Below are 12,659 nucleotides of genomic sequence, written 5' to 3' on the forward strand. Positions count from 1 at the left end.
TGTTTATTGTGTGTCTGTGTAGATATTATTCATGCTAGTTTTTAGTGCTAATGTTTAGGCTGTTAGCTGTAAGGTGAGCTAGTTCATGGCTACAAGGCTCTAGGTTAGTTGTAAAATCAATGACATGTTATATCTTACTCCAAGCAAATTTATATATATGTGTGTGTGTGTGTGTGTGTGTGTGTGTGTGTGTGTGTGTGTGTGTGTGTGTGTGTGTGTGTGTGTGTGTTTTCTTTGAATTTCAGTATGCTTACGTCTTGGAAGAGAAAGACAAATACAGAGGGGCGTCTCTCAGTGTTTAAGTTAAATTTTATTATGGCCAATTATTATGACTGACATGACATTAACAAACATGCTTAAACACACACACACATTATTCAGTTTTATTATCATGATGCTAATGTAACACATACACACCCACACACACACACACAAATAGTGTTCAATTGTTGAAGCCGGCACACATTTGCTAATATTATTCAGTTTTCACACACACACACCAATTATATTGAAATGTCAGTGTTGAATAAAAAGCTTTCAAAATCCATTTTTTTGTCATAATCCTTGTTGCATAATGTTACATCTCAGCCCGGTGGATATCATGTTACACCTCACCCCAGGGTATGTTACAACTAACCCGGACTATGGGGTGACCTAACATTTCACTCCTCGTGTTTGCATTTTCTGTTTGTGCTGCAAAGATAAAAGCTATGCCATTTAATAGCAGACACTTGTAACTAGTTTGAATCACATTTTGAACGCACTGGCTTAAAAGAACTCTTAGATACAGATAGAAATGTCAAAAATGGTATAACCATCCCCGGTCTCCCCTACATGCAGTATAATGATTCCTTGGAGTATTTGTCATGTTTTAGAAATAATTTACCATATTTACAACCATTACACAGAATTAGTATGAACAAAAAAACATTCTGAAGAAACCAAACAATAAGTGATATAATTTATGGTATAGTATCATTATTAAGGAATATGGGCATGTGTACTTTATTCTATGTGTATGTATGTGTATATTCATCTATTGATAAAAACTAAATTAAATTCATCCTAATCTACTGTGAGATGTCACAAAAGTTCTTCTTTGTCATTTCATAGGGCATTTCATACCATGGTGACTGTGATACATTTTGATATGGTATATCAATATATCTATTGATCTTAAGGTTTTGTTTTTTTTTTTTTTTTTTTTTTTTTTTGTGTGACCTTGACACTGTCCCATTCTGCCAAAAATGTATTAAATAAATGGGATGATGTACTACTGGTAAACTGGGACAGCCATTTAAGTCATTTTACCGAGGAGAATAAATTGTGTTTGACCATTAACACTACAGTTCAGTCTAGAAGACTGTGTGTTATGTAAATCTGTTCGTTAGCTACACTTGTTCTATGAGTACGATGACCTATTCAGTATATTAATAATAAACCAAGTAATTCAAATTCAAATGGCAGGAAAGAAAGGTAGTAAAAGAGAAAAGCAAGAAAAAGGTTAAATCAGTGAAATCAGAAATATAATAAGGTAATAAGAAAGTCTTATTGTTCATTTATTTAACTGATTACAAGTAAATGTAGTTTCGTAAACTAGATGTCCACTTTTCACAATGCATGTACAGTACTTTTCATAAATTTGGGGTAAGGCATTTTATGACTATTTTTAAATTAAATTAATAGAATTTATTCAGTAAGGACACATCAGAGTGTGTTTCCCAAAAGCAACTATGGTCTGTTGTTAGCAATAGAGCTCAGTGGAACTTGCAACCATAGTTAGCGAACAATGTTTTTGGAAAACACCTCAGATCGATCAAAATAATAATGTTGATTTCTGTTTTTATTTAATTTTTTTAATGCTATATTTGTGACCTTTCTATTTACTAAAGTATCATGGTTTCCTCGAAAATATTTTGATTACATTTATATACTGAACTGCTTTGATAACATTGATACACTGATGATAATAAGAAATGTTTCTTAAGCAGCAATTCAGCGTATAAGAATGATTTCTGAAGGATCATGTGACAGTGCTGCTAAAACTTAAACCTGGCCATCACAGAAAATTAATTACATTTTTAAATATTTTAAACAGCTATTTTAATTGTAATAATATTTCGCTATATATCTGTTTTTACTGATCAAATAAATGCAGATTTGGTGAGCACTTAAACATTACAAATCTTACTGACCCTACACGTTTGAACTGCAGTGTAAAATAATAATACTTAAATGTTGTTTTAAACAGTTTTACACGACGCCTAGCATGTCACCCTGCTGTCACTGTTTAAAATGTTGTCAAAGATGACAAAACAGAGAAGTGCTGTACCTTTTTCACTGAAATTTCAGCCTTCTTTAATACCGGAGTATTTTAAACATGTCTGAATTGACAGTGAAGCTCATACTGTGTCCTTGTCAAACTCACACACAAAGTACATAGTGAGGTGACAAGCCACATCAATCCACTCGCCTGAAGACACCATCTCAACGCAGTCCTCGTCATCGTAAGCGTTGTTTGGCTCGCCCCCCCTCCACTTGCTGAAAGTGGTCATGGGTGAACGCTCCACATACACAAAGTGGCCTTCTCGCTCCAGGTCATTAATGCCGATATACACTCTACTGAGGCCAGCTTCAGTGACGTAGCCAGCGATGGCTCTGTTAGCCGCCGCATCTTTGGGCATAGCCAGGTGTCCACCTCGCCCCTGACAAAACACCTCCGCATCCCTGTAGCGTTTTTCCTCCTTCACCAGCAGATAGACCTTGCTTTCTGTCTCTTTGATGCCAGCGACAGCTGCGGGGGAGGGCAGGGCTGAAAAATGAGGATCTGAATTTCTATAATCACACGGCAGCAGCCAGCGTTCACACAAGTGCATTCTGACAGTCAGACAAAAGAGCTTGGCTAATGGCTAAATACTTTTGTCTATGTGCAATCACCCTGCACATCAAAAAGAACAACTGTATGAATCAACTTGACAACATCACATTATTGTAATCTCATAAACATTGGTAGACAGTGCAACATGGCTCATTCTTTCTTTTGGACATACCATTTTTAATGAACTTCAGCTCATTGGTTAATTGTGTCACTTGATTATCCATTTCCCCAATCATTTTCCGTAAGGGTGTGCACTCACAGGGGACGCCTGAGGAGACAAATTAAATACGAGACCATTCACATGAGCAGTCCAAGCATTAAACTGGTTCCTAATGAGTTCAATCCAATCATCAACTGATATGAACTGAATTCTATTTCGGCAAGGCATATACCTGGCTCTCCATTTGGGCCCTTAGGTCCTGGATCTCCCATATCACCTTTTATACCTGGAAAAAAAGAAGCCTATTACATTATTAAGCAGTTAGACAAAACAAGCCTGCAATTTCTTTCTCAAGCTTACCTTTGAGTCCAGCTGGACCCATCTTCCCATAACGTCCAGCACTACCTTTTTGGCCTTTGACTCCAGGAGGACCTGGAAAATAAGGTATAAACTTAATATGTCCAAAAAAGTAAGCACGGATATAAACCAAAGAATGTAGTAATTTGCAGAATGGAGTTTGGTTCCCTTGTTTATCAGAATTTTGAGGCATTTATAAACACCATGATTGGTCGACACTGGCTCAGATGAGCTCAACTATCTAAAAGCAAGATAAGGAAAGTTTTAGGGGCCCTTTAAAGTGGACACATTTGGCAGCTCCCTGTTTGGTCACTCGGTTTGAAAGTTTCATAATTCTTTTAAAACTTAAAACTTCCTTACAGGTTTGTAAAGAATTTGAGTCATGTTTCATCATGCAAGTGGATAGTAATTAAAAAGCACTGTGATGGAATTCGATTAAGCTCGCAAAACACAGTTTAGTGTTACCGGGCTCTCCAGGTGGCCCTACTCTCCCAGGTCTCCCGGGTGATCCTTTCTCTCCTTTCTCTCCTGCTTCACCTATAGGAATACAGGATTACTTTGAACAGCCATAGACTTGCACAGACAAAGCTATTCAGAATAGCATGTTTACTTTTACTATTGCTGCAGTAAATAGTGCTCATACTCTGCGTTTGTATTTTCAAACTTAAATAAAGATTTATATATCAAATTACAGTATATACACACACTACCATTCAAGCAGGGTCAGTAAAAAAAAATAAAGAAATTTTATGCAGCAAGGATGCATTACATTTATCAAAAGTGACAGTAAAGGCATTTCTAATGTTACAAAAAATCTATTTAAAATAAATTCTAAAAGTATCACCTTTTCTAAACAAACATTGGGCAGCACAATTCTTTTCAAAACTGATAATAAAAAGAAATGTTTCTTGAGCACCCTATCAGCATATTAGAACGATTTCTGAAGGATGTCTTAAGATGTAAGCTACTGAAAATTCAGCCTTCCATCATAGCAATAAATTACATTTTAAAATATATTAAAAGAGTTCTTTTAAATTGTAATATTTCACCATATTATTGTTTTTACTGAATTTTGGATCAAATAAATGCAGCCTAAGTGAGCATAACATTAAAATGAGCGTCATTAGTGTAGATGACATAATGTAGTGTAGTTTATTTGTAGTACCTTTGAGTCCAGGGATGATGATCTGGACCGAGCACGGTTCTTCTGGCATGTGCTGACCATACACTGACCTCATTAGTGTCAGACTTGACATAGTGACCAACATGCAAGCCACCAGCTTTTCTCCACCCATACTGAAAACACAACAGAACATTTATGTTCATCCACAATCAAATACCAACACATTTTTCAATGCTATGTTCATCGGAAAACATACAGTAGTAGCAGCTGTTATTGAATTCACAAAGGCTTCAGTGCTCGTAAGTGGAACAAAATCATATTAGTGGATTCAGTGACAGAACTGGTCTTGTGACACACAAGCAAAAGCAATCATAGTCAACTCCATTTGCAAAGCAAATGCACAGTAGTTTGTATCTGTCTTTCTCCCAAACGATCTCACTGTCCACCTTCATTTCAAAGTCTATACTAGAGAGTAAACAGTCACACCATCACATCTCCTGTAACCATCAACTTTAAAGGTAACATTTGACTCGTCTCGTTGCTGTCTGTGCCATCTGCAGGACACCGTATTGCTTATGAAATGGACTTACCTTGTGTTGAATTTTAAAGTCCACTATATGCAGCAGAACCAGCCTATATGGATCCAAGTGAGTTAATGGGGGTTTGCTCACTGGTGGTCTCTCTGATATTTTTCATCTCACACACACCCTCGAAGAAACAGGCCTGAGAGTGAGCAAGTACATGTAAACACAAAGATAAGAGCAGCTCTGCAACACTCTTCTCTGATAACTCCATGGAAAACATCAGGGTCAGTGACAGCACGACTCCTAACACATTCCTTACTATAACACGCCAAAAGCATTCCCAACATCCACAAGTTTTAGTTAGGATAGTACTGAAGATATGAGGTGAAAGGAAATTATTTGTATTCAGGTTTTAGATGTCAAAGCAAATTTTAAATAACTTTATCTTCACATACTGCAATGTACTACAATATAAATGAGCAGAAAACATGGAAGTTATTAAGAAACTCATTTAGTTTTTTGAGGTCAAGGATGATGAGAATATCTGGGGAAGAGATGTTGTGGTTTTTGTGTATGAGCGCAGGGTGTGGGTGTATATTTTTGGAGATTTTTTATGTGGAAATATAGAAAAAGTGAACTTTTGCTGTGCATTTTGATCATGTAATGAACATTGCTTGGTTGACTAAAAAATGCAAAGCTGCTTGGCTAAAAAATTTGTTGTTGCAATAGTTATGACATTAACAATTAGACTATTCTATTCTATTCTATTCTATTCTATTCTATTCTATTCTATTCTATTCTATTGGTAACACTTTACAGTAAGGTCATTTGCTAACATTATATTAGATACTGTAACATCAACTAACAGTGTATTTATTAATCTTAGTCAATGTTGAAATGTATTAATACATTATTCAAATCAAAACGTGTATATGTTAATTTTATTTAATATTATTTAATATTTAATATCATTTTAATGGCCATGCGTTGACACGAAATAACAATTAAAAATTTTATTTTTATTAACTAACATTAACAAAGATTAATAAATACTGTAACAGTTGCATTGCTCATTGTTGATGCATTAACAAACATTAACTGGGACCTTATTGTAAAGATATAATCACTTAACAAATAAAGTCTCATTGATGTTTTCATTTCTTTTTGTTGTAGTTGTTTAGCTTTTATTTTTTTCTAATTGCAATTATCATTATTATTAGTGAATTTATTTGGATTTAAATGAAACAACCTGAATTATGAACTGTTATTCTCTGTTGCTTTAGAAACCCTACAAATCATTTTCCATAATTGCATTGTACTTACAAACGAGACACATGCCAGTAACTGACAATGAGAATCAGATCTACTTGAACTGCTATTTATATTCACAGTAATAAACAAGGTTAATAAACCATTAAGGTGTCATTCATCTCCAGAGATCTGGAGCTCTTCTTGTGTGTTGCTAAGGAATATCCTTCCCTTGGTAACAAAAACTAACCTGATAACATGATGAGAGAAAATCAATTCCTTGAAATTGAAATTGTGCTGCAGCACAGTTCTCACTCTGAATCACAGCACTTCAGCAGTGACATGGCATGCCCAAGACAATGATCTTATTTTTGCATGTATGAGTCACATGTAGTAAACTTAAATGTGCCCATAGTGCCTAAATAAATTGGATATTCACTACCGTGAATAAAGGCAAGGATAAAGTCTGAATTTAAAAAGTGTACTGTTGGATGTTTTGCTCCTGCATTCTGCTCCACTAAGGCTAAAAGAACCTCTGTGGATCAGTGCCCGGAGAGGACGAAACCTTGACCACCGGAGCATGACAGCCATAGAGCCCTGTCTGACTTAAGGGCACCTTCAGAAGGATGGGACTTTGTGCTGTGTCAGGATCAGGAGGTTGGCAGGCGGCTCAGCCGTCGGACGTAACACCCATTCAACAATCTCAGCTCATTAAAGGCACTTATTTTCTTGAAAGATGAGTGAATAAATCACGCTGTGCAAGGGTGCATTCTACTTGTTAATCAAGGGACCTGGACTTTATGCTTTTAGAAGCCATGTATTGATAGAAGTAGGATGAAAAATATTTTTCTCATACAATCAGTTATTAATTATCAACATATTTTGTTTACTTTTTTAATACAGAAAAAAAAAATACATATGCATCATAGGATGTTGAACAAAGAACTAAATCATTAATAAAACATTATTAAACTCCTAGATATGAGTATAATTAAGTTTCTTGGCTCATCTGCATATTTTTCTGTCCTACGCCTCCACATTACGCAGGTCTCTTCATCACAATATGCCCTGTGTTCACAGTCAGTATATTACACAGGTGTATATTATGTGCTATGAGGCCTATATCAAGCACAAGAGGGAAACAAAAGCCATTATGAAAGACAGTGAGCAATAAGACAATAACTCTTATAATTATTAATACATGAGCTCATGTTGTCCCAGACGTGTCAAATTAAAGTAGATTAATTTTTACATAAGGCTAGTCATTTCATAATATGTCTGTGGTTGAAAACTTTAGGGTAAAATATTTATAAATTATAAATACTGATAAATCTGAAAATATAATTATTCATATATATATATATATATATATATATATATATATACACAAGTTATATAGCTCGCTGGACAATTTGTCTCCTAAATGTATTTATTTATATAAATAAATGGCTTTTAATGCATCATGTTTCCTTCTGAAGCATCAGTGAGCGTTTGAACCTTCCTGTTATAGTTGCGTACAAGTCCCTCAGTTGTCTTCAGTGTGAAAAGATGGATCTCAAAATCATACAGTCATTGTTGGAAAGTGTTCAATTACACAAAAGATGCTGGAAAACCAAAAAAATTTTGGGACCTGAAGGATTTTTCTGAAGAACAGCAGGCAGTTTAACTAAACAACCAAAAAAAACAAAAAAAAACAAAGCAAAGCAAAAAAAAAAAAAACACCTGTGGATCATCCAGGTAACAACACAGTATTAAAAATCAAGCATATGTAAACTTTTGAACAGAGTCATTTTTATAAATGTAACTATTTATTTTCTCTTGTGGACTAAATGTAAACATATTTTATGTGAAATATCTTATTTCACATTATTCAGGTCAGTACAAAATAAAAAAATAACATGCACTTTGTATGATCCCTCTTACTTAGTATTTATTTGATAAAATAATTATCAATACAGAAATACATGCTATGTCATTAACTACCTATAAATCTGCTAACAAATATACACTTTTTTTCTCTTCAGTTGTCTTTTTATTATTTTGATGCATTGCTATGATGTGCAATGGCATGTGAAACATGTGTAAGAGAGTGTGGTCACTGCGGTGTGTGTGTGCACTGAAAGCACTGTATCTGGTCTTGATATAAAACATGATTACTCACTGACTGCATTTTCATATTACTCAGACGCAGAGGAAAAATCATCAGAATATCAATGAAGTCACAGTCCTACAACCTCACACCAGCCACAATGCGCGCCACGAGCCATTACATGCTCGCACAGAAACATCCATTTATTTGAAGGAACGGAAAGGAAAGTGTTACCTCAGAGGCATGCCCTCCCGTTCATGAAAACGGCATGCAGTGAATTCTGATGCCTTGCGGAATTGCTCATCAGCTCCAAGTTTATTTCCCTCTGACATGATAATGGTGCTTTATTGTTGCATTGTAAACTTTTCATAGAGACCTTAGCGCTTATCTTACATCTGATGACTTGACACAAAATTACTTTGCAGTGTAGACACAATGCCTAAATCTGGAGCCAGGATATTAGATGCTGGTGAGCCGCTGACAGATCTGGGGGACCATGCGTTTGATATATCATTCCAGCAAAAACCTTCAGGTGGAGTGCCTTGATGAGTCATCATATAAATAAAGAATAGTGAAAGAACGAGGGAGAGGAAAAGAAAGAGAAACAGGATGAACAGCGGGGACTGTGAACATATAGAAAAGATGACTTTTAGATTGTGGTTCAATATGAGTTACGCTCAATCAGCAGCATTCGCGGCATAATGTTCCCTCGTAACACAAGGTCACGATGAGGCACTTACAATGGAAGTAAATGGGGCCAATTTATGGATAATTTAACAGCAGAAATGTGAAGCATATAAAAAAAAACACACACACACATTAATCCATCTCTTAAAACTTGTGTATTATTTGAGCTATAAAGCTGTTTTCATGGCCATTTTAGTGTTCTAGGCATTGTGTTGTCATGGAAACAAAGTAATAAATTGCATATAACTACATAGAAAAGGTTAGTAATCGATTTTTTTTCCACACTAAAAACATGTTAACATATTTGTTTACTTATTGTGGCTATTCTATTGACTTAAAGGGATGAAAATGATGGGAAAAAAAATGGGAGTAAAAATTAATATTTCAGTGCTTTTGTGTTCTCTTGTACAACTTACGTTTGCTCACAAATTGCGTTTCCCTGAGAAACTTTGTATTCACTCTCAAAACTTGTGAGGTTTCTCACTAGAGAAGTGCTTTATCTACTTAAGCAAAGATTATCAGGGAAACACAATAGTTTTGTGAGAGAATGCAAACGTTTTCCAGGAAAACAGCAAGTTTCTTGGAGAATGCAATGCTTTTTTAAGAGTGCAAAGATTTATAGGGGAACACAACACATTGCTTTGGGGGAAAGCAATATTATACGAATATAATGAAAACCTAAAAGCATTGAAATATAATTTTTCGTCCCATCTACTGTTGTAACAGTGAATTAAAATCAGCTCCCATGTACTTCCAATGAAAGTGCCTCATTGTAAGACAGATTTTTGCAGGAGGGACAAGTGGAAATTACGGAGCTCTACTTTTTAATGAAAATAACCAGACCAACCGCCATCAATCACCACTGACACCTACCAGGGAAACAGACCTTTAGGAACCTTAAATCACAGTGGTGAACAAACATAATTAAAATGTCAAAATCGGTGAACAGGGTAAATAAATAAATTAAAAAAACTCCCTTCTACTCTCTTTTCACCTGGAAGGGGTTTAACTAGATCATCATCTGGCATCCAATTGAGTGCTATCTGAACCCCAAACCCTATCATTGGCTCTTACATCTATAATCTCCCCTCCAGAGGTAACAATTTTAGCAAGGGGATTGGATATGAGTGGCTGACCCAGTATCGGCTGTCCTCCATGTCTTTCCTTCACTCACGTGTCAAAGCAGCGACCAGCGCTCTATTAACATGAATCTTTCCAGAGTCGTGCATCACCGCTCCGACTGCGAGAGATCATTTCTCTCACGGAGCGGCACATATTGCAGATTACGGTTGCCAGGTTACTTCGCACCAACATTCTAAATGTGGGCACATGCTTCAACCCAGAAATAGAGAAAAATATCTCAGATGCAGTCTAGTTAGACATCACTCCATTGACGAAGAAAACATCGTAATGGATCGGCAGGGAGGGTGCAGTGATGCAGAACTCTTCATAGTTATATAGGTCACCACCCCGAGGATGGCTTTTACAATTTGGGGAAATATATACAGTATCACGAGGGTCATCCGAAAGTACATATCTTTAAAAAACTTTGAAATATGCAACCACTTCCAACTGACATCTGCATTTCCCTATATCCTGCTCTGAAAGTGACAACATTATTGCCTAAGAAGACTATCAGCAGATTAAATACTGTGGTGCTACTAAAGAAGTTTATAAGCATGTGAATGAGAAATTTGAAACAAATTACATTTTTGCCAAAAGACATTGCGCTTCATGGGGCTTTAAGATTTTCCAGAGCAATTTGCAAACCGAAGTCAGATAATATGGCTCCTCTGGCCATTCTTTTGCAAGCTCTCAGTGGAAAGAGGCAGAGACGAAGGTGGGTGGACACTGGAATCTGTTCAATGGCTTGTGGGAGCTTGGGATTTCTCTACTTAGCTTCAAGCTGGTTGGGTGGTGGTGGAAAATGATCAGCTCCAGAAGGCTGGCAACACTTTGAGCTCTGAGTAGGCAAAGAATCTACAATCTAACAGATCTAGGACTGACTCACAAACACAAGCGGGAGTAAAATCTTTCACGTCGTATGGTGGAGAATGAGGGGAGCACCGATGGCTCACAAACCGCAGCTCGTATCCAACACAGTGAATCAATTCAATATCTAAGTGTGTATTATTTCCACAATACAGCTTTTCCAGATTTGTGGAGAATCTTGCAAAGCCAAAGGTCGGCAGAAGAGCCCTGCTCCCACTCCTCGATGGGTTAACTTATACTGTACATCCAAATTGAATTCCACTCTCCGAACAATGTTAAAGCCAGGAATAGATTAGAATTCCATCTGATCGGTTATTCATTTAAGTCTCTCTGTCCTATGGAGCTGGTGTCAGGGCAGATAAGGACCCAAGAGCGGATGAGGCTGAAAAATGGTAACTTTATTAACGGAAGGAAGGCGAAGGCCTAACGTCAAAAAAAAAACAAAAAAACAAAAACCCCAACTCGGGGAAAAAGGCTCAGTCTTAACTTCCAACTGCACGGCGGGCCGGTAATGCGCTCAGCCTCCGTGAGCGCCAGAGAGGAGGGGCAACAAATCCAAAACGGTAGGCAGGAGAGTGGTCGGGCAGACAGGGGGGTCAAGCGAGGTGCAGACAGGGCTGAGAACGGCGGGCAGCAACAAGGTCAAAACAGTCCAGGTAGGGAACCAGAAGAGCAGTCCGAAATCCTCTGAGGGCAAAGCACACGTTACACCAACCGGGCAGACAAACCACCGAGCGTACTGACCAAAAAGAGGAACAGGACAGGACCGAAGCCAAAACGCCCAAACATCACAGAACACACTGACAAGGAGGAGTGAAATCAAGCAGAATAAATAGGGTGAGTAACGAGATAGAGGGAACAGGTGCGTCAGACAAGCCGCAGACTAGATTGCTGAGGGAGATCAGCTGGCGCTAGAGCGAAGGGAAGAAAAACCAGAGAAAATAAATTAAAAATCAAAGAGAGAAAAAAAATGGAAACAAAACGAATACAAGGGTAGAAAAATGAGCAGAAACGAAAAAAAATAAACAAAGTAAAAAATAAGGAAGAAAAGAAGGACAGATCATACCCGAGTCCTGACAGTACCCCCTCCCCCAGGAGCGCCTCCCGGCGCCCCCGAGGAAGAAGGACCGCGTTGGTGAAACTGGTCAATGAGCGAGCGGTCCAGGACGTCCCGAGCTGGGACCCAACATCTCTCCTCCGGACCCGTACCCCTCCCAGTCCACTAGGTACTGATGTCCCCGCCCACGACGTCTGGAGTCTAAGATTCTCCTAACCCTATGACGCAGGAGAACCGTCAACCATAACAGGAGGGGGGGGAGCGACAGGGGAAGACACAGTAGGGGAATGGGGAGAACGCAAGACAGGTTTAACTTTGGACACATGGAAGACAGGGTGCACACGACGAAGAGAATTGGGCAACCGGAGACAGACCGTCACCGGGTTGACGACTTTGGAAATAAGGTATGGTCCAACGAACTTAGGTGCCAACTTTCGCGATGGGACCCTCAGTGGCAAATCCTTGGTGGAGAGCCATACGCGTTGTCCGCAGACATAATGAGGCGTCAACCTACGGTGGCGGTCTGCGGCAGTCTTAACGCGTC

The 12,659-nt window shown here is 37.9% G+C and overlaps 1 protein-coding gene across 3 annotated transcripts; it reads right to left on the reverse strand.

The window, feature by feature from the left end:
• Positions 1-1,182: 1,182 nt before the first annotated feature.
• On the reverse strand, positions 1,183-5,265 carry LOC109086045 (collectin-11-like). 3 transcript variants are annotated; one of them, XM_019100533.2, is made up of 7 exons: positions 5,109-5,265; positions 4,561-4,691; positions 3,861-3,932; positions 3,399-3,470; positions 3,271-3,324; positions 3,051-3,146; positions 1,183-2,794 (listed from the first exon to the last, which is right to left on the reverse strand). In XM_019100533.2, exons 2-7 carry the CDS (start codon positions 4,688-4,690, stop codon positions 2,403-2,405), a joined length of 816 nt encoding a protein of 271 aa, XP_018956078.1. In that variant the 5' UTR covers position 4,691; positions 5,109-5,265; the 3' UTR covers positions 1,183-2,402. The 3 variants fall into 3 exon arrangements, with proteins under 3 accessions (XP_018956078.1, XP_018956077.1, XP_042630197.1); XM_019100532.2 differs by having other exon boundaries at positions 1,183-2,812; XM_042774263.1 differs by having other exon boundaries at positions 1,183-2,827.
• Between the last annotated feature and the right edge of the window lie 7,394 nt (positions 5,266-12,659).

This window comes from Cyprinus carpio, chromosome A17 (assembly GCF_018340385.1).
Source record: "Cyprinus carpio isolate SPL01 chromosome A17, ASM1834038v1, whole genome shotgun sequence".
Classification (NCBI taxonomy): domain Eukaryota; kingdom Metazoa; phylum Chordata; class Actinopteri; order Cypriniformes; family Cyprinidae; genus Cyprinus; species Cyprinus carpio.

Bases quoted from the DNA above. Each gene is read 5' to 3' on its own strand.
- LOC109086045 (XM_042774263.1), bottom strand. From the start codon at position 4,690: ATGGGTGGAGAAAAGCTGGTGGCTTGCATGTTGGTCACTATGTCAAGT. The intron at 3,933-4,560 runs GTACTACAAATA...GTATTCCTATAG, and splicing joins CATCATCCCTGGACTCAAAG to GTGAAGCAGGAGAGAAAGGA. The intron at 3,471-3,860 runs GTAACACTAAAC...CTTATTTTCCAG, and splicing joins AGGGCCACCTGGAGAGCCCG to GTCCTCCTGGAGTCAAAGGC.